General features: G+C 36.3%; 4 protein-coding genes across 4 annotated transcripts; 3 read left to right on the top strand and 1 right to left on the bottom strand.

Moving 5' to 3' along the window:
- The first annotated feature begins 1741 nt into the window (after positions 1 to 1741).
- LOC141650987 (F-box protein CPR1-like) lies at positions 1742 to 2962 on the top strand. Its single transcript, XM_074458718.1, has one exon. It carries the CDS (start codon positions 1742 to 1744, stop codon positions 2960 to 2962), a length of 1221 nt encoding a protein of 406 aa, XP_074314819.1.
- A 2966-nt stretch (positions 2963 to 5928) lies between these two features.
- Positions 5929 to 7122, top strand: LOC141650986 (F-box protein CPR1-like). The gene has a single exon (XM_074458717.1). The coding sequence runs from the start codon at positions 5929 to 5931 to the stop codon at positions 7120 to 7122; it is 1194 nt and encodes a 397-aa protein (XP_074314818.1).
- Positions 7123 to 10540: 3418 nt separating this feature from the next.
- LOC141650985 (F-box protein CPR1-like) lies at positions 10541 to 11185 on the top strand. The gene has a single exon (XM_074458716.1). The coding sequence runs from the start codon at positions 10541 to 10543 to the stop codon at positions 11183 to 11185; it is 645 nt and encodes a 214-aa protein (XP_074314817.1).
- A 1818-nt stretch (positions 11186 to 13003) lies between these two features.
- Positions 13004 to 14168, bottom strand: LOC141650984 (F-box protein At5g10340-like). Its single transcript, XM_074458715.1, has 2 exons — positions 13801 to 14168; positions 13004 to 13181 (listed from the first exon to the last, which is right to left on the bottom strand). The coding sequence occupies exons 1-2, from the start codon at positions 14166 to 14168 to the stop codon at positions 13004 to 13006; spliced, it is 546 nt and encodes a 181-aa protein (XP_074314816.1).
- Positions 14169 to 19482: the final 5314 nt, after the last annotated feature.

Below are 19482 nucleotides of genomic sequence, written 5' to 3'. Positions count from 1 at the left end.
TAATAATAATTTTTATACTAGTCCGTAAATTACCGACCGAACAAGTAATTACCAATAATTTATAATTCGGTATTTTATGATATTACCGAACCGATTTTCTAGTTTAATCTCAGTAATGATTTTTTCATTTTTCATCCGGCTCACTTCAACCCATTTCAGTTCAATTCGGCGCATGGGCGCAACATAGATTCTCATCACACATTTACAACGCTGCTACTTTCTTTCCTTCTTTCTTAATACTCTGTAAAACTAAAATGGAGACTTCGCTGTAACCACCGCAATCGCCTTCGACACCTACTGACCGCCACTCACCTTCGCCGCACCGCCGCACTTCCGTACCGCCTGACCTGCCGATCCTCACTTCTTTAATTCTTCTTTCTGTCAAATTGGAGGTTTGACATTCAATTTTTCTTTAATTTTCAATTTTATTGTTTAAATTACTTTATCTATTGTTATTTACTTCCATTTTTATGTAGTATTGGTTAATTATATTGATATTATTAGATAGTTTCGAATTTTCTTAAGTTAGGGTTTGTGTGAATTGGGGATTTGTTGTGAAATTCGCAATTGAAGAAGATATAGTACAAATCAAATGGCCAGTGCAATCATCATGTTATCAAACAATTAATCTTGCTTAAAACCGTCTTAATTTGAAACCTCTTAGAACCTCCTTCTATTTCAATTCTACTCTAATCGGATGTGAGAGCGGTCTTAAGTTAAGACAGTCTTAAACAAGAAATGACGGTTATCAAATGGGCACCATTCGTGGTTTGACCAATTATAGACCATTTGACATTTTGATTTATGCTTTTGACCTGTACTGAACCAACAAGATGGTTTAGTTGCTACTCCGTGTTAGTTTATTTAGCGGGAGAGAATCCGTATACACATAATTCCGTTGCTGTTAGTTTTGATCACTTTATGCTAAATCTAGCATTTTTTAAGTCGACAATTTACGAAATTATTAAAAGGATGTGTTGTGTTTATTCTTCATTTCTTCTAGGTAGGAAATGTGTTTTGTTTATTCTTCTAGTTGGGAATTACTTAAGCTTTGTTTTACTTGGTCTTTGACTCAAAATGGTAGGGGAATGAATGTATTCTTGTAGCGGCTGTTCGTAATCAATGTACAAAAACCAATTTGTCACAAGTTTACCGTAAAACGGGTTTCAAATAATTAGTTTTATCCATTAATAAGGGCTGTGTTTGGTTCCGTTGCACAGATCAACTGAAAAATGAAAGACTGAGAGCCCGTAGGAATACTATTTTCAGTTTTTCACCCAGATGAGATGAGAACTGTACTCGGAGGTTTTTCATATAAAGAGAAGTTATAACAAATGAGATCTGAAGGCCTCCAAACCATAGCTGCTATGGCTCCTGTTGGTAATCCATGTACCAAAACAACAGTTGTTGTTTCTATCCCAACTGAGATTATAGATTTTAAAGTAGGAATACTATTTAAAGTAGTTTCCTAATCCAAGGAATACTATATTTAAAGTAGTTTCCTAATCCGAGGAATACTAATTTCCTTGTATAAAGAAAGTCTTGAACCTTGTCGACTAAACTTTGAGGTAGTCTCTGTTTACAATATTACCAAATATATAGTTTCCTAATCCCAGTATGGGAGACGGTCTCTTAGAAGACTTACAGTTTCCTTATAGCATTGAATCTCATATATAAAGAAAATCTTGAACCTTGTTGACTATTCTTTGAGGTACGTCTTTTATTCACCCATCATACAGCAATGTCTTCGCTACCAAAAGACATTATAATTCATGAGATCATCTCCAAATTACCTGTCAAATCTTTACTACGCTTCAAGTGTGTTTCCAAATCCTTCTACGCATTAATATCATCTTCCGAACTCGCCGATATTCACGTTCGTGAATCCCGCTCCTCGGACGAAAACCGCCATCTTATTCTCGCTGGTAAAGATTGTCGCAATCTCTATTCAATTGACATAGACTCGCCTGACTCGGTCACCACAATTCCCTTACCACGTACCCCAGACGAGTCGAAGCCACGCGATATTATAATTGTGGGCTCAATCGACGGCTTAATTTGCGTTGGACTCAGAGGAGGCGGAGGGACTTTTCCTACGTCTAAGCATGTCCTCATCAACCCTTCTACAAGGGTATTTCGGGAAATTCCTTACAAGCGTACACCTAAGGTTCCATTCTTTGGGTATATTAGTGTCAGTTTTGGGTTCGGGTTTGATGATTTAAACCGTGATTTTAAACTTGTCAGGATTACGGACGTACATGACGCAAAAGGACCATTAGGTACTGTCATTAAGCTTAGGGAGGTGATAGTTTATAGTTTAAATGAGAATACCTGGAAATTGGTAGAGATTGTAAAAAACCGTATCGATGAAATATTTATGGCAAGACCAAACGGTCTAAGGGAGAGACAAAACGGTATTCTCGTAAAAAATCATCTACTACATTGGGTGTTTTTGGTTTCAAATAACTACTATCGAATTGGTTGTTTTGATACTCGGTCCGACAATTGGACTAGGGACGTTCCTTTGCCGAAGGAGTTGTGTAAAGCTTGTAACAAGTTTGTTATGCGAAGCTTAGGAGTTATTAATGGCTGCTTGTGTTTATCCACAGCTACTCCTTTATTGGAAGAAGTATGGATGATGAAAGATTATGAAACAAAGGAATCTTGGGTTAAGTTGTTCCATATTACTGATCAATTTGATTATTCTTGTTTTTATCAATTCACCCAACCTTTTTTTTGTTTTCGTAGAGAATCAAAAGACGAGGTTTTGGGTACGAATATGAACGGGAAAGGACTATTCTGGTACGACATTGGACCAATAACATACGGTAAGAAAGAAAAAATTAAAAAAATTCCAGATTTTTTCGAAGGGTGCTTTTTTACAGGAAGCCTTGTTGAGATTCCAGGTGGTTGTCATATCAGTCGAGATAAGCTAAATGATTTATTTTATGAATGCTATTAATTAAACTCTGATGTTAAGATTATGGTAGAGATATCAAGATCAGTACTTGCTAGTGCAGGATTATTGCGATTATTGTAATTTAGGTGAGATTATTGTTGTCGGAAAATAAGGACATATCTTACGGATGAAGCCATTCAATCCAAGAACCGAACCAAACTTGTCACAATTTTTTACTTGATCGTTTTGTAACCGGGATATTTATATTAAGTGCTTACAGTACATCTCCCTGTTAGCAATTTAGCATATGTGACAATGTGAGTGCTAGTTGACAATCCTCATTAGTGTGGAAATACCACTCCAAATGACATTCTAACTAGGGGTGGGCACAATCCAGTCCGTACCGAAAAAATGGACCAATCCGGTCACCGGAATTATAAATTCCAGTCCAAATGACATTCTAATTGTGAAACATGAAGTATTGCACACTGAAATGATAGGTGTGCAGGTTTATTTCATAATGAAATGATTTGATTGTACTTGTGACCTATTACATGCTTGTGTAATCTGAGTGAAATAAAATAGGCAAGATGAGGAAACTAGCCCTGACGGAGACAAATGGAGACCGGAGTTATATTCAGCATGTGTCATGTGGTTGACTAATCTCGTTACATTCAATGATCTCATTGCATGTTACAAAATATAACCGGTAATTATTAACAAATGTCGTCAATGATTTTTATACTGGTCCGTAAATTACTAACCGAACCGATTTCCTAGTTTAAACTCAGTAATGATTTTTTCACTTCTCATTCGGCTCACTTTAGCCCATTTTAGTTCAGTTTGGCCAAAGAGGGATTCTCATTACACCGCTACTTTCTTTCTTTCTTTTTATACCGGTCCGTAAATTACAAAATGGAGACTTCGCTGTAACCACCGCAGTCGCCTTCGACACCTACTGACCGCCACTCACCTCCGCCGCAGCACCGGACCTGCCGATCCTCTTTTCTTTAATTCTTCTTTCTGTCAAATTGAAGGTATGGCATTCAAATTGTTTTTTATTTTTCAATTTTGTTGTTTAAATTACTATAACTTTTGTTATTTACTAGATAGTTTTGAAATTTTTGAAGTTAGGGTTTGTGTAAATTGGGGATTTGTTGTAAAATTCGCAATTGAAGAAGATAAACAAATCAAATGGCTAGTGCAATCATCATGTTATCAAACAATTGATCTTGCTTAAAACCGTCTGAATTTAAAACCTCTCAGAACCTCCTTCTATTTCAATTCTACTTTAATCGGATGTAAGAGCCGTCTTAAGTTAAGACAATCTTAAACAAGAAATGTGTTTAGTTGCTGTTAGTTTATTTTGCTCCAAAACTTGGTTTATTTAGCGGGAGAGAATTCGTATACACATAATTTCGTTGCTGTTAGTTTGATCACTTTATGCTAAATCAAGCATTTTTTAAGTTGACAATTTACAAAATTATTAAAAGGATGTGTTGGGTTTATTCTTCATTTCTTCTAGGTAGGAAATGTGTTTTGTTTATTCTTCTAGCTAGGAATTACTTAAGCTTTGTTTTACTTGGTCTTTGACTCAAAATGATAGGGTAATGAATGTATTCTTGTAGAGTTGTAGCGGCTGTTCGTAATCCATGTACAAAAACAAGAATGATGAATGATTGAGGCGGGGTTTGAGAGAGCGATTGCATGGTATAAGAACGTTCGTGCCAAATTGCTGAAAAAAACTTGTGCGGTGAATCGTTAAAAATAATGGTCAAGAGATACTTAGGCTATAAAATGAAAAACTTTTCAAATTTAGTAGTAGAAGAATTAGGATAATTATTCTTTTTCGGGTTTGAGAGTATTTTATTTTCGCTCAAGGAACTTGGCCATAGCATTACCACCTCACTATCACAATGCCTCCAATGGTGTCCCGGCCTACTATGATCATTCAATATTTCCATAGACAAAAGAGCAAAACAAATCAATATTTTGCTTTTTTTTTTTCTTGTTTTTGGTAGGTTAAATTTTTAGATGTTTAAGAAGATTCAGCCGGTGGGTATGATAGGTTAATGCCCACCAACATGGTAACAATTTTTTTTTATCCCTCAAGAAAAAGAGGCTCTCATAAACTCTAGGAGATCAACTATTAAATTCTGAACAGTGTAAATGAAACCAGGTTAAATTCGGGAGAAATTTTGCCATATTTACAATCTAACCGAGTCAAATCTAAAGTAAACCGAATGACATAACAACCAAATTTTGCCATAGTTACTAAAGTAACGTCGATTTTTAGTGGAAAATCATCCAACATACGGAGTATATTTTATTTTTTATCAATTTGGCACAAACTATCACTTTTTTTTTACAATTTTGTCACAAGTTTACCGTAAAACGGGTTTCAAATAATTAGATTTATCCATTAATAAGGGCTGTGTTTGGATCCGTTGCACAGACCAACCGAAAAAAGAAAGACTGAGAGCCCGTAGGAATACTATTTTCAGTTTTTCACCCAGAACTGTACTCGGGGGTTTGTCACGTAAAGAGAAGTTATAACAAATGAGATCCGAAGGCCTCCAAACCATAGCTGCGGTTCGTAATCCTTGTACCAAAACAACAATTTTTTCTATCCCAACTGAGATTATAGATTTTAAAGTAGGAATACTATTTAAAGTAGTTTCCTAATCCGAGGAATACTATTTAAAGTAGTTTCTTAATCCGAGTAATACTAATTTCCTTATATAAAGAAAGTCTTGAACCTTGTCGACTAAACTTTGAGGTAGTTAATAGGAATATTTATAATAGTTGGGCTTCAACCATCACCTTAAGGTTTTGACTGAGTTGGTTCATCTATCAGTAGTCTCTGTTTACAATATTACCAAATATATAGTTTCCTAATCCTTGTATGAGAGACGGTCTCTCAGAAAACTTACAGTTTCCTTATAGCATTGAATCTCATATATAAAGAAAATCTTGAACCTTGTTGACTAAACTTTGAGGTACGTCTGTTATTCACCCATCATACAGCAATGTCTTCGCTACCAAAACACATTATAATTCATGAGATCTTCTCCAAATTACCCGTCAAATCTTTACTACGCTTCAAGTGTGTTTCCAAATCCTTCTACGCCTTAATATCATCTCCTGAATTCGTCGAAATTCACCTTCGTGAATCCCGCTCCCCGGACGCAAATCGCCTTCTTATTCTCGCTGGTAAAGATTGTCGCAATCTCTATTCAATTGACATAGATTCGCCTGACTCGGTCACCACAATTCCCTTACCATGTACCCCAGACGAGTCGAGTCCACGTGAGGTTTCAATTGTGGGCTCAATCGACGGCTTAATTTGCGTAGGACTTAGACGAGGCAGATATAGTTTTCCTATGTCTAAGCATGTCCTCATCAACCCTTCTACAAGGGTATTTCGAGAAATTCGTTACAAGCGTACACCTGAAGTTCCATTCTCTGAGGATATTCGAGTCAATTTTGGGTTCGGGTTTGATGATTTAAACCGTGATTTTAAACTTGTCAAGATTACGGACGTACATGAAACACATGGACCATTAGGTACTGTCGTTAAGCTTAGGGAGGTGATAGTCTATAGTTTAAATGAGAATACCTGGAAATTGGTAGAGATTGTAAATGGCCGTATCGATTCATTATTTATGGAGAGACAAAACGGTGTTCTCATAAAAAATCATCTATTACATTGGGTGTTTTTGGATTCAAATCACAACTATCGAGTTGGTTGTTTTGATACTCGGTCCGACAATTGGGCTAAGGACGTTCCTTTGCCGAAGGAGTTATCTAAAGCTAGTAACAAGTTTCTTGCGCGAAGCTTAGGAGTTATTAATGGGTGTTTGTGTTTCTCCATAGCTAATTCTTCATTGGAAGAAGTATGGATGATGAAAGACTATGAAGCAAAGGAATCTTGGGTTAAGTTGTTTCATATTACTGATTATAATTACACTTGTTATTATCAATTCACCCAACCTTTTTTTTGTTTTCGTAGAGAATCAAAAGACGAGGTTTTGTGTAAGAATTTGGACGGAAAAGGACTATTTTGGTACGACATTGGACCAATAACATACGGTAAGAAAGAAAAAATTAAAAGAATTCCAGCTTTTTTCGAAGGGTGCTTTTTTACGGGAAGCCTTGTTGAAATTCCAGGTGGTTGTCATATCAGTCGAGATAAGTTAAATGATTATCCTTTATTTTTATGAATGCTATTAATTAAACTCTGATGTTATGTATCAAGATCCAATGTACTTCAGTACTTGCTAGGGCAGGATTATTGCCATTGTAATTTAGATGAGATTGTTATTGTTGGAAAATAAAGGACATATCTTACGGATGAAGCCATTCAATCCAAGAACCGAACCAATCTTGTCACAATTTTTTACTTCGTCGTTTTGTAACCGGAATATTTATGTTACGTGCTTACAGTTCATCTCCCTGTTAACAATTTAGCATATGTGACAATGTGAGTGCTAGTTGACAATCCTCATTAGTGTGGAAATACCACTCCAAATGACATTCTAACTAGGGGTGGGCATAATCCGGTCCGGAACAGAAAAATGAACCGGTCTGGTCATCGGAATTAAAAATTGCAGTCCGGTCACCGGTCCAATATTTCTAAAGATTCTGGTTTCCGGTCCGGTTCGGTCTCGGCCGGTTGCCCAGCCCTAATACTAACCTGTTGGTCCATGGAAAGGCATATTAAGCAATCCCTCTTTAAATGATCGGATTCAGTTTAATCGACCGGATACGAGTATCCGGTGACCGGTTCTATGCGAATTAACTCCTCAACTTCACGTTTTGTCGGCGGATGTAGGGGAGGGGGTAGCAGTGTAGCAGGGGCACTCCCCCATCCGTTGGCCAATGAAAATTCCGATATTTTGTTTTCTTTCTATTTTATGATTGCATTTGATGAGCAATTTTATTTTCACATCCAATTTGGTCCACTTGTCATCTTATAATTGTCCCCCTCCTCTTTTCTTGGTCTTTGTGTCAAACCAAAGGACAACAATTGACAAAGGCGAAGGGAGTATTAGTTTATTTTGCTCCAAACATGGTTTATTTAGCGGGAGAGAATCCGTATACACATAATTTTGTTGCTGTTAGTTTGATCACTTTATGCTAAATCTAGCATTTTTTAAGTCGACAATTTACAAAATTATTAAGAGTAAATTATCAATTACACCCACGTCAAATGCACTTTTTTACATTTACTCCACGTCAAATTTTTTTAATAAATTACACCCAAGTTAATAACTCAGTTTATAAATTGCACCCAATATCGGATTCCGACCACATTTCCGTCAAATTTCAAATTTTTTGAGTTAAAACATATTTTTTAGGACGATTTTGCCCTTCTGCCTTTCTTTATTAACCTTGTGTTTGTTTGATGTTTAACATCTCATTCATTCCCTTCTAGGGATGTTAGTGGGGTGGGTTTTGGCGGGTCTCGCCCCGCACCTGCCTCACTTGGTGCGGGTAGTGATTTGACTGGTCATGGGGCCGGGCGGGGATGGGTTTCAAAAGTGTCATTCATCGCAGGTCGGGGATGGGTATCACATGAGACCCGCCCCACACCCACCCCGCCCGCCCCGTTCCGCATGTCCCCACTCCGCTTGTACCCGCCTTACTTATCTCCAAATCTGCAACCAACCTATAATAAGTAGTAATAATTATGCTATAATAATAATAACAAAAATTATAACTTATAGAGGATAAAAAGGCCAAACCAACTTTTTTATAAACCTACCCACCCAAATATCCAACAATGGCCAACACTCTAAGTCCCCAAAATAAGAAACCCTAACCCTCAACCTCCAATTCAATCGATCGATTTCCTCAAGCTCGTTTACTTTGGACATGTGTTTCATTGTTTGTAAAACTCTTTCATAGTTTGTTAATTTGATCAAGCAGCTTTGTTTACTTTGGGCATGTGTTTCATTGTTTGAAAAACTCTTTTATGGTTTGAAAAACTTGTATACTAGTTAATTGAATGTAAATTTTGTGAAAACTTATTTGTATAAGTAGTAAAACTAGTATATTTTAGATTTTAGATTTATATTTTTAAAAATTGTTTGTGAGGAGTTAGGTAATTTGGCGGGTCAACGGATCCCCGTGCGGCGGGGACGGATTTGAAAAGTTCAACCCGCTGCGGGTCGCGGGGCGGGTGTGGGTACGCATTATAGGTCGTGGGGCGGGTGCGGGTTACCCCTCTTCTGCACCCACCCCGCCCTATTGACATCCCTATTCCCTTCCCTTCTTCATCCTTCTCTCATATTTTCCCTAAATTGAATTCCTCCATTGTTTTTCTTCTTCATCCTTCTTCATCCTTTTTCATCCCCTAAACCTTATAAACCCAGAAATATAAACCCAAACCCAGAAATACAAACCCAGAAATGCATAACTATACAATTAAAACCCAGAAATGCATAACTAAATTTATTAATGAAAGCACAATTTAAAAATTCAACTTGTTTGATAATCAAAAGGGTATAGGAAACTGAATTGATTGAATATAAATACAGAATCTGGAAAAAAAAAAAGGAAATTTCAGGTGGGATTGATAGTAAAGAAGCTGGAAATAGCAGGAACAAAATAATGATAGGTAGGAAGGAAGAAAGGAAGTTGGTGAAAACATAGACGTCAGAAGACAGAGGAGATCAAATTTAATGGCAACTTATTTTAAACACAAAAATTGAAAATCTAGAAATTAGGATGAGCGAAATTAACCTAACTAATTTAATGGGTAGCAATTATAAAGTCGCAAATTAGGATAAATAACATTGAATAATTTCATAGCAATGATTGACAATGAATTTAACGACATTATCAAAGCAACAGAAATCAAAAATTAACCAACAAACAAATTTCAAAGAAGAGATAAAAGGGCAACTTACAGATGATTAGTAAAGTGATTGATGGTGACTGATGATCAATATATCAATAATTTAGATTTAATTGGGATTTATGCGAAAATTGAAATGGGGGAAGTGAAATGAAGAGTCAGTTATTCAGAGTTAGAACTTAGAAACATGCGGGGGCAATTTTGTCATTTCACATAGTTTTTCGCCTGAAAATTGGTTGGGGTGCAATTTCTAACCTGAGCTATTAACTTGGGTGTAAATTTAAAAAAAAAAAAAAATTGACGTGAGAGTAAATGTAAAAAAGTGCATTTGACGTGGGTGTAATTGATAATTTACTCTTATTAAAATGATGTGTTGGGTTTATTCTTCATTTCTTCTAGGTAGGAAATGTGTTTTGTTTATTCTTCTAGTTGGGAATTACTTAAGCTTTGTTTTACTTGGTCTTTGACTCAAAGTGGTAGGGCAATGAATGTATTCTTGTAGCGGCTGTTCGTAATCCATGTACAAAAACAAGAATGATGAATGATTGAGGTGGGGTTTGAGAGAGCGATTGCATGGTATAAGAACGTTCGTGCCAAATTGCTGAAAAAAACTTGTGCGGTGAATTGTTAAAAATAATGGTCAAGAGATACTTAGGCTATAAAATGAAAAACTTTTCAAATTTAGTAGTAGAAGAATTAGGATAATTATTCTTTTTCGGGTTTGAGAGTATTTTATTTTCGCTCGGGGAACTTGGCCATAGCATTACCACCTCGAGGTGATGGTGTATTCTCTAAATGAGAATACCTGGAAGTTGGTTGAGAATGTACAGCGACCGACATATTCCTTGCGGACGCGAAATGGTGTTCTTATGAAGAATCATTTACTTCATTGGATTTTGTGGAGTTCACTTAGGTGGGAGTTCAGTATTTATTGTTTCGATGTTCGATCTGACAAATGGGCTGACGAGGTACCTTTGGTGGACTTATTCACTGACCCAATGGCCGATTTTAACGAGGAATACGAAGATATCAGCTTTCAAGTGATAAACCTTGGTGTTCTTGATGGGTGTTTGTGTTTTACCGCGAGTTCAAATCTGTCTGATGTTGTATGGATGATGACAGACTATGGAGTGAAGGAGTCGTGGATTAAATTGTTTGAAATTTCTCGTTGTTCTCGTTGTTGTTGTAAACCTTGTTGTTACTGCTTCGATGGCCCTTATGGTTTCCGCCAAGGCGCAAAACAAGAGGTTTTGGTTCGCAGACCTTATAAGATTGGTGGACTATTTTGGTTCAATATAGGATCCGAAGCAAATGGTAAAACTGAAGAAATAAGCGGGATTCCTGGTTTCTATGAAGCGTGTTTTGTTACTGGAAGCCTTGTTCCGATTCCTGGTAGTAAGTTGATTATATCACCAGAGGATTAACGAGCAACGCCACAGGTAAATGTTTAATTATTTGTTCAGATATTTTAGTTTCGTAATGTAGTTTGCTCAAGATTGAATCATCTATATTGATTTAAGACCGTGTTTTATTGGTCCGACTTATAATCTGGCCAATCTTTTACCTATGTCGCTTTTGTCTTACCAGTTCAGCACTCGTACTTTCGCACTGTATGATTAAAGTAGAACATTCTGCTATAATTAGGGCCGATGAAAATTGACTTAGATTGTAATTTGGGCGCGATTGTTGTCATAGATTAAGCCATTCAAACCAAGAACCAAATCAATTGATAACAGATTTTGAATCTATTTTGTAAAGAAAACCCCAGATAACCAGTAATTAATCTATATATACGAAATAGAAGCGTGATTGCATTTGAGTGCATATAGCTCATCTCCCTGATTGACATCCCAGCAAAACACAGACGAGATTGAAGTGCAAATGCGCAAATGTCTAGTTAAAACATTCTCAAAAAATAAAACTTAACAACGACTAAATTAACATTAACATTGAAAATAAATCATTTAGCTTATCTCAGCTAATATGACGACCACCTGGAATTTGAACAAGGCTTTCGATAATAAAGCACCCTTTAACAAAAGCTGGAATCCTTTTAACTTTTCTTATCCTACCGTAAGTTATTGGTCCGATGTCGTACCAGAATAGCCCTTTTCTGTTCAATTTCGAAACCAAAACCTCATATTTTGATTCTCTACTAGTACAAAAAACAGTGTGGGTGAATTGAAATAAACGAGATGTAAGAAATTGATCAGTAATATGAAACAATTTAACCCAAGATTCCTTTGCTTCATACTCTTTCAACATCCATACAACTGTGCCGGTGTATAAACACAAGCAGCCATTAATAACTCTTAAGCTTAGCATACGAAACTTTTTATTATCTTCAAATAACTCCTCCGTCAAAGGGATGTGCCTAACCCATTTGTCGGACCGAGTATCAAAACAACTAATTCGATAGTGTTTTGAAACCGAAGTCACCCAATGTAGTAGATGGTTTTTTATGAGAACACCGTTTTGTCCCTCCCTTACTGAATCTATACGGTCTTTTTCAATCTCCGCCGATTTCCATGTATTCTTATTTGAACTATAGACCATCACCTCCCTACACTTAACCATAGTATTTAATAGTAGATCAACGCCATCAGTTTCCGTAATCTTAACAAGTTTAAAATCACGGTTTAAATCATCAAACCCGAACCCAAAACTGGACCGAAATATCCTAATTGTCGCATACACAGATGTGTGCTTGTATGGAATTTCCCGAAATACCCTCGTAGAAGGATTGATGAGGACATGCTTAAACCGAATAAAATTATCTTTGCCTACTCTTAGTCCTACACAAATCAAACCGTCAAATGAACCGACAATTGAAACCTTATATGGTTGGTTCCTCACCGTTAGTGGATTGGATTATACTCCGTATATGATGTACTATAAGTCTACAACTGACGGTGTAATTTATGAGCTTTATAATAAAATTTTCAAATTTTATTATAAAATCTAGGAGCGAAGATCATACTCATGTAATTGAATGAAAATGAAAAGTTGTCTGTCCACCAAACTAATGCAACTACAATGAGTTTAACCTAGAAAAGGCTTATAATATGCACACAAGCATAAAATTTCCAAACTGTTTTATCATGCACGATTTAGTTAGAGCATTATTAAATTTTTACTCTAAATCACGGGATACAAAACTAGTTAAAATATTAAAAAAATAAAACTTAACCACTGAATTAACATTTAACATTTAACATTGAAAATAAACCATTCAGCTTATCTTAGCCAGTATGACGACCACCTGGAATTTGAACAAGACTTTCCGTAAAGAGGCACCCTCCAACAAAAGCCGGAATCCTTTTAACTGATTTTGCCCTACCGTATGTTGTTGCTCCGATGTCGAACCAAAATAGATGTTTCATGTCCAAATCCGCTACCAAAACCTCGTATTTTGATGCTCTACGAAAGCAAAAAAAAGGTTCGGTGAATTTAACAAAAGGAGGGCCAAGGAATGGAGTAATATGAAACAACTTTAACCCAAGATTCCTTTGTTTCATAGTCTTTCATCATCCATACAACTCCCGATGAATTAGTGGCCGTGGATAAACACAAGCAGCCATTAATAACACCTAATCGTCGCACACGAATCTCATCGTGTTCATATAAATTCATCGTCAAAGGAACGTCCCTAGCCCATTTGTCAGACCGAATATCGAAACAACCAATTCGACAGTCGTTTAAATCCGAAAACAACCAATGCAGTAGATGGTTTTTTAAGAGAGCACCGTTTTGACTCCCCATTAATGAATCTATACGGTCTTTTACTCGCTCCACGAGTTTCCATGTATTCTGGTTTAAACTATAGACCATCACCTCCCTGTACGTCTCCGTGTACGTATCGCGTTCAGGTCGATAAAAATGTTCCACGTCCATTACCGTGACAAGTTTATAATCATTGTTTAAATCATCAAACCCGAATCCAAAACTTGATACCATTTTATCCAATAAAAAAAAATTATGTGTGCTCGTGTAAAGAATCTCTCGAAATACTCTCGTACAAGGGTTGACGATGATATACTTATACTTAGGAATACTCCATGTGTCTGTGGCGCGTACTACACAAATCAAGCCGTCGACGGAGCCCACAATTGAAACTTTGTCTGGCGTGGACTCATCTTGGGTACGCTGTATGGGAATTGTGGTGACCGAGTCATCAGGCGAGTCTACGTCGATTGAGTAGAGATTACGACGGCCTTTACCAGCTACAATAAGGACGCGATTTGCGTCCGAGGAGCGGGATTCACGAAGGTGAAGTTCGACGAATTCAGGAGATGATATTAAGGCGTTGTAGGATTTGGAAACACACTTGAAGCGTAGTAACGATTTAACGGGTAATTTGGAGAAGATCTCATGTGTTATAATCTCTGTTGGTAGAGATTTCGACATTGTTGTACAAGATTTATGACGGCAACTATTTATTTATGAGATCATTGAGTTTTCAACATGTAGCTAGGTTAATCAAATTTGATATTTTCTCCGTCTCAAGGGTAAACCGCTTCAAGTCGAGACTAGAAAAATGGACCAGACCGGACTATTTGGTCCGAATTGAAGTCGGACTGAATTTTTTTAGGTTTGCTCCGTGGTCTTTTTAAAGTTTTGGTCTTGGTACTTTTAGCATATATAATATGTGTGGACATGATAAGTTATAAATGGATATAATCTTTTGTATTTAAATATTTATAACATTTAATATTTCACATTCTACATATATTTATCTCCGATCTTTTTAGGATAATTTTTTTAAGAACTTATTGATAAAAATTATTGAGTTTGTATGATAAGAAGTTGCGGCTAAAAAATATGGTATTAGTAAATATTTGTTAAAATTCATGACTTTTTATAAAAATTTGGAGTTAAAAAATATGTTATTAGTAAATATTTGTAAATTAACATCATTAATTTCTCGGTAAAAAAACAAAAAAAATACTCATTTTATTACTTCTTACGATTTAAATTTTTATTTATTTCTCTAATCAAAATACACAAAGGGGAAACATAAAAAATAAGTGAATTGTCAATTTAAATTCTATAAATAATACATTAAAAAGTAAAACTCTATAAATACCGTGCATATATATACACGGGGTCTATATTGTTAACTCTATAAATATCGCGCATTCATTGCGCAGGATCTAAACTAGTTATAAACCAATCATCATTATAGTGTTCTAAAGCATAGACCTTACAATATTATTAACGAAAATTTAACAATTATATACTCGTAGGCTGGAGTTGATCTCGAGTCTAGCTTGGAAGCTTGATAATGAAAACACTGTTTTTTCAAGCTTGTGTAAGTTGAAATTTTGCTTCTCAAGCACAAGCGAGCAGGGACAAACTTATGTTTGGCTTTTGTCTTTTAACCCTTCAATTTCGATTTAATCGTTCTCCTTCATCTCTCCACCATTTCGTGTGATTCTTGTGCTGTTAGATTCCGCTTGCGGTAAGCTACACAAGATTTGAGAGTAGGGATGAGGTGGATCAACACCATAATAGTGCTATCGGTTTAAATCCTGATTGTTTAGCATCCATGTCAGGGCAACGTCGAGGCTTGGATTTTGCTGGTGACAACAATTTTTTGTATACGAGTACTGTTTTTTTGTGTCACCGCTCTATTTGCAATGTTGCACACTTATACATTTAATAATGAACCACGATAATGATTTTGGCATACAACAATGAGAATAGGGGAGAAGACATAGAAGTATTAGCTTGAAATTTCATAGTGAGCCACGATAATGTATGAATAGTCGTTTTCGAATGAGAGTTGATAGTATGATAGCTGTAGAACCAATGTTACACCCACCATTAACACTGATATATAATTCCAGTAACTAAGACATTTTATAGTTAGCCAGCATTTGTGTCGTCATTTCAACTCCGGAATGACCGAGTTTTTATCAAGGGAAGAATTTTAAAGATGTTGGGTTCTCTTAATTGATGATGACGCACATCTAACTTGTGTTTTCTTAGCTTATTATTTCAGGATTAATCGATCAATTTGCAAGTCTTAATCAAGAATCGTCAATCGCTTACTACCCAAGATTTAGAGTCGTTTTTGTCACCCTATGTAAAGATGAAAGGGTAAAATACATGTAATGGTAACAGTCAACCCTAACGTTACTCTTACTCATCACTGGTAATACAAATATGAGATGGTCTAGTGGGTGCTTTTTTAAAGGAAGCCTTGTTCAAATTCAAGGTGGTTGACATATTCACCCGGATAATACAAATATGAGATGTATGGATGATGAAAGAGCGCACGAGTATGGAGTGAAGGTATGAATGAGTAGCCAGTGGCGGAGCTAGGATTAAACTTAGGGGGACGAACGACTAATTTCATAAGGTACATTCGAAAAAAATTCGGAAATTTAACTAAAAACATCGAAATTTTCATCCGCCAGGGGGGTGACCGCCTCTGTTAGCCCCTTCCCCCGCACCACCACTGGGAGTAGGTAAGTATTGGGTTAAGCTGTTTCGACTTTAATGGCTCTTTTGGTAGTAAGCCGATCATATCAGGTGAGGATTAACAAACAATGTCGTGTGGTAACTTCTTCTGATTTATAAAGACGCCTGTCTTTATAGTTACGCCTATAATCTGCACAAAAACTCCGGAGAGACGGTCTCTCAATAACGTTATTGAGAGACCTCTCACATGATGGGGTGAGGAACCCATTGTAAATCCCTTTTTTGTATGATCTGGCCAAATTTTTAATCTCTGATTAACAAACTTATATTCCCTCCGTCTCGGTCATTTGTTGTACTTTTGTATAAACTCAATATGTTATACAATGTGCTGCTATTACCAACATATTCAAAAACAGTAGGTTTCGGCCAATATGCTATATGAAATGAAATGATTCCGGCCAATATTCGCTGGTGATGCCGAGGCGAGTCTTAGACCTGAGTTTCTTAACCGATGTACATGGAGATGGGTCTTCGACATAGGCTTCTTATCCATGTACATAGAGGTTGGCTGACTTAGCCTGATTGAATTTTGGCTTCAATGGGTTTCCCTTCGGTAATGTTATACTCCCTTCCCTATTTCCTTTTTTGGGTTGATTTGTGTGGTCCAAATTCAATGGCAAGTGGGTAGTGTATTTTGTGTGGTCCAAATTCACTTCCTTATTTTTTGGGTAAAAAATAAAGGGGAAGAATATCGTGAATATGAGGAAGTATAGTGTTATAATTGTGAAATGAAGTAGTGCACGCTGAAATGATAGCTGTGCATGTTTATTTAATAATATAATTTAATTGTACTTATATGACCTATTACATGCTTGTGTGACATGAATGAGGAAACTAGCCCTGGCGGAGACAAATGGAGACTGGAGTTATATTCAGCATGTGCCATGTGGTTGACTAATCACGTTACGTTGAATCTTTTACAATGTTCCAAAATATAATCGGTAATTTTTACACAGGTCAGTGATTTTTAACAAAATGTTAACAATGATTTTTATACTAGTCCGTAAATTACGGACCGAACAAGTAATTACCAATAATTTATAATTCGGTCAGTATTTTTACGATGTTACCGAACCGATTTCCTAGTTTAAGCTCAGTAATGGTTTTTTCATTTCTCATTCGACTCACTTTAGCCCATTTCAGTTCAGTTTGGCCCAACATAGATTCTCATTAGACATTTACACCGCTACTTTCTTTCTTTCTTAATACTCTGTAAAACTAAAATGGAGACTTCGCTGTAACCACCGCAATCGCCTTCGACACCTACTGACTGCCACTCACTTTCGCCGCACCGCCGCACCGACCACTGCCGTACCGCCGGACCTGCCGATCCTCATTTCTTTAATTCTTCTTTCTGTCAAATTGAAGGTTTGACATTCAATTGTTTCTTTATTTTTCAATTTTATTGTTTAAATTACTTTATCTATTGTTATTTACTTCCATTTTTATGTAGTATTGGTTAATTATTGATATTATTAGATAGTTTCGAAAATTTTCAAGTTAGGGTTTGTGTAAATTGGGGATTTCTTGTGAAATTCGCAATTGAAGAAGATATACAAATCAAATGGCTAGTGTAATCATCTTGTTATCAAACAATTGATCTTGCTTAAAACCGTCTTAATTTGAAACCTCTTAGAACCTCCTTCTATTTCAATTCTACGGATGTAAGAGCCGTCTTAAGTTAAGACAGTCTTAAACAAGAAATGTGTTTAGTTGCTGTTAGTTTATTTTGCTCCAAAACTTGGTTTATTTAGCGGGAGAGAATCCGTATACACATAATTCCGTTGCTGTTAGTTTGATCACTTTATGCTAAATCTAGCATTTTTTACGAAATTATTAAAAGGATGTGTTGTGTTTATTCTTCATTTCTTCTAGGTAGGAATTGTGTTTTGTTTATTCTTCTAGCTGGGAATTACTTAAGCTTTGTTTTATTTGGTTTTTGACTCAAAATGATAGGGTAATGAATGTATTCTTGTAGCGGCTGTTCGTAATCCATGTACAAAAACCAATTTGTCACAAGTTTACCCTAAAACGGGTTTCAAATAATTAGTTTTATCCATTAATAAGGGTTGTGTTTGGATCCGTTGCACAGACCAAACGAAAAAAGAAAGACTGAGAGCCCGTAGGAATACTATTTTCAGTTTTTCACCCAGATGAGATGAGAACTGTAGTCGGGGGTTTGTCACGTAAAGAGAAGTTATAACAAATTGAAGAAATTCATGGATCCTCATGATTGTAGAATATGAATATGCAAACACAGAACGAGAGAAGTAATACTTGAATGATTGTATTGAAGAGAGAATAGAGTTTGTTGTAAAGATTTCAATGTATTGAATTGTATTTCTTAATTACAAGTTATGGCATACATTTGGTATATATAGTAGATGATAAACCGACTTATGGTTGAGCAACAACCTCTAACAGATTTCTAACAACTTATTAACTGTAGTTAACCAACTAACTCTCCTGAGTTAGTTGATCTGATTTTCTATATTCCTACACCCCCCCCTCAAGTTGGAGGGTGTAGAATACACTCCCAACTTGGACTGAAGAAAATGATGCTGAGGTCCACTCAAAGCTTTGGTAAACATGTCAGCAGGTTGAGTTTTGGTAGGAATATAGGAGAGACTGATAAGTCCTTGCAGCAGTTTTTCCCTTACGAAGTGACAGTCCAGATCAATGTGCTTCGTCTGTTCGTGAAAGACGGGGTTTTTGGCTATGTGTATAGCTGCTTGGCTATCACATTTGATAGGAATAGCAGTGATGTTAGGGACATCTAACTCTGCAAGTAACCTACTTAACCATGCTAGTTCAGCAGTTAATCTTCGAAGTGACCTATACTCAGCTTCAGCTGATGATAAGGACACGGTTTGCTGCTTCTTGGATTTCCAAGATATTAGACTACCACCCAAGAATACTACAAAGCCACTTACTGATCTTCTAGTATGAGAACATGCTGCCCAATCAGCATCACAGAAGCCTTCCAATTTGAAATCAGCTTTGTTGTTGAGAAGTATACCCTGAGTTGGATCCTTTGAAAGATATTTAAGTACATGTATAGCAGCTGTCCAGTGACTTTCTCGTGGAAAAGACATAAATTGACTTAACAATTGGACTGAAAAGGCTATGTCAGGTCTAGTATTTGTCAGATAGTTCAACTTGCCCACCAGTTTCCTGTAGTCTGCTGGGTTTTCAATTAGATTCCCTGAGTCTTTGTCCAATTTAATGGAAGCAT

Source organism: Silene latifolia, chromosome 4 (assembly GCF_048544455.1).
Source record: "Silene latifolia isolate original U9 population chromosome 4, ASM4854445v1, whole genome shotgun sequence".
Lineage (NCBI taxonomy): Eukaryota > Viridiplantae > Streptophyta > Magnoliopsida > Caryophyllales > Caryophyllaceae > Silene > Silene latifolia.
The sequence above is the reverse complement of the archived record's forward strand: the minus strand, read 5'-3'. Positions and strand labels throughout refer to the sequence as shown.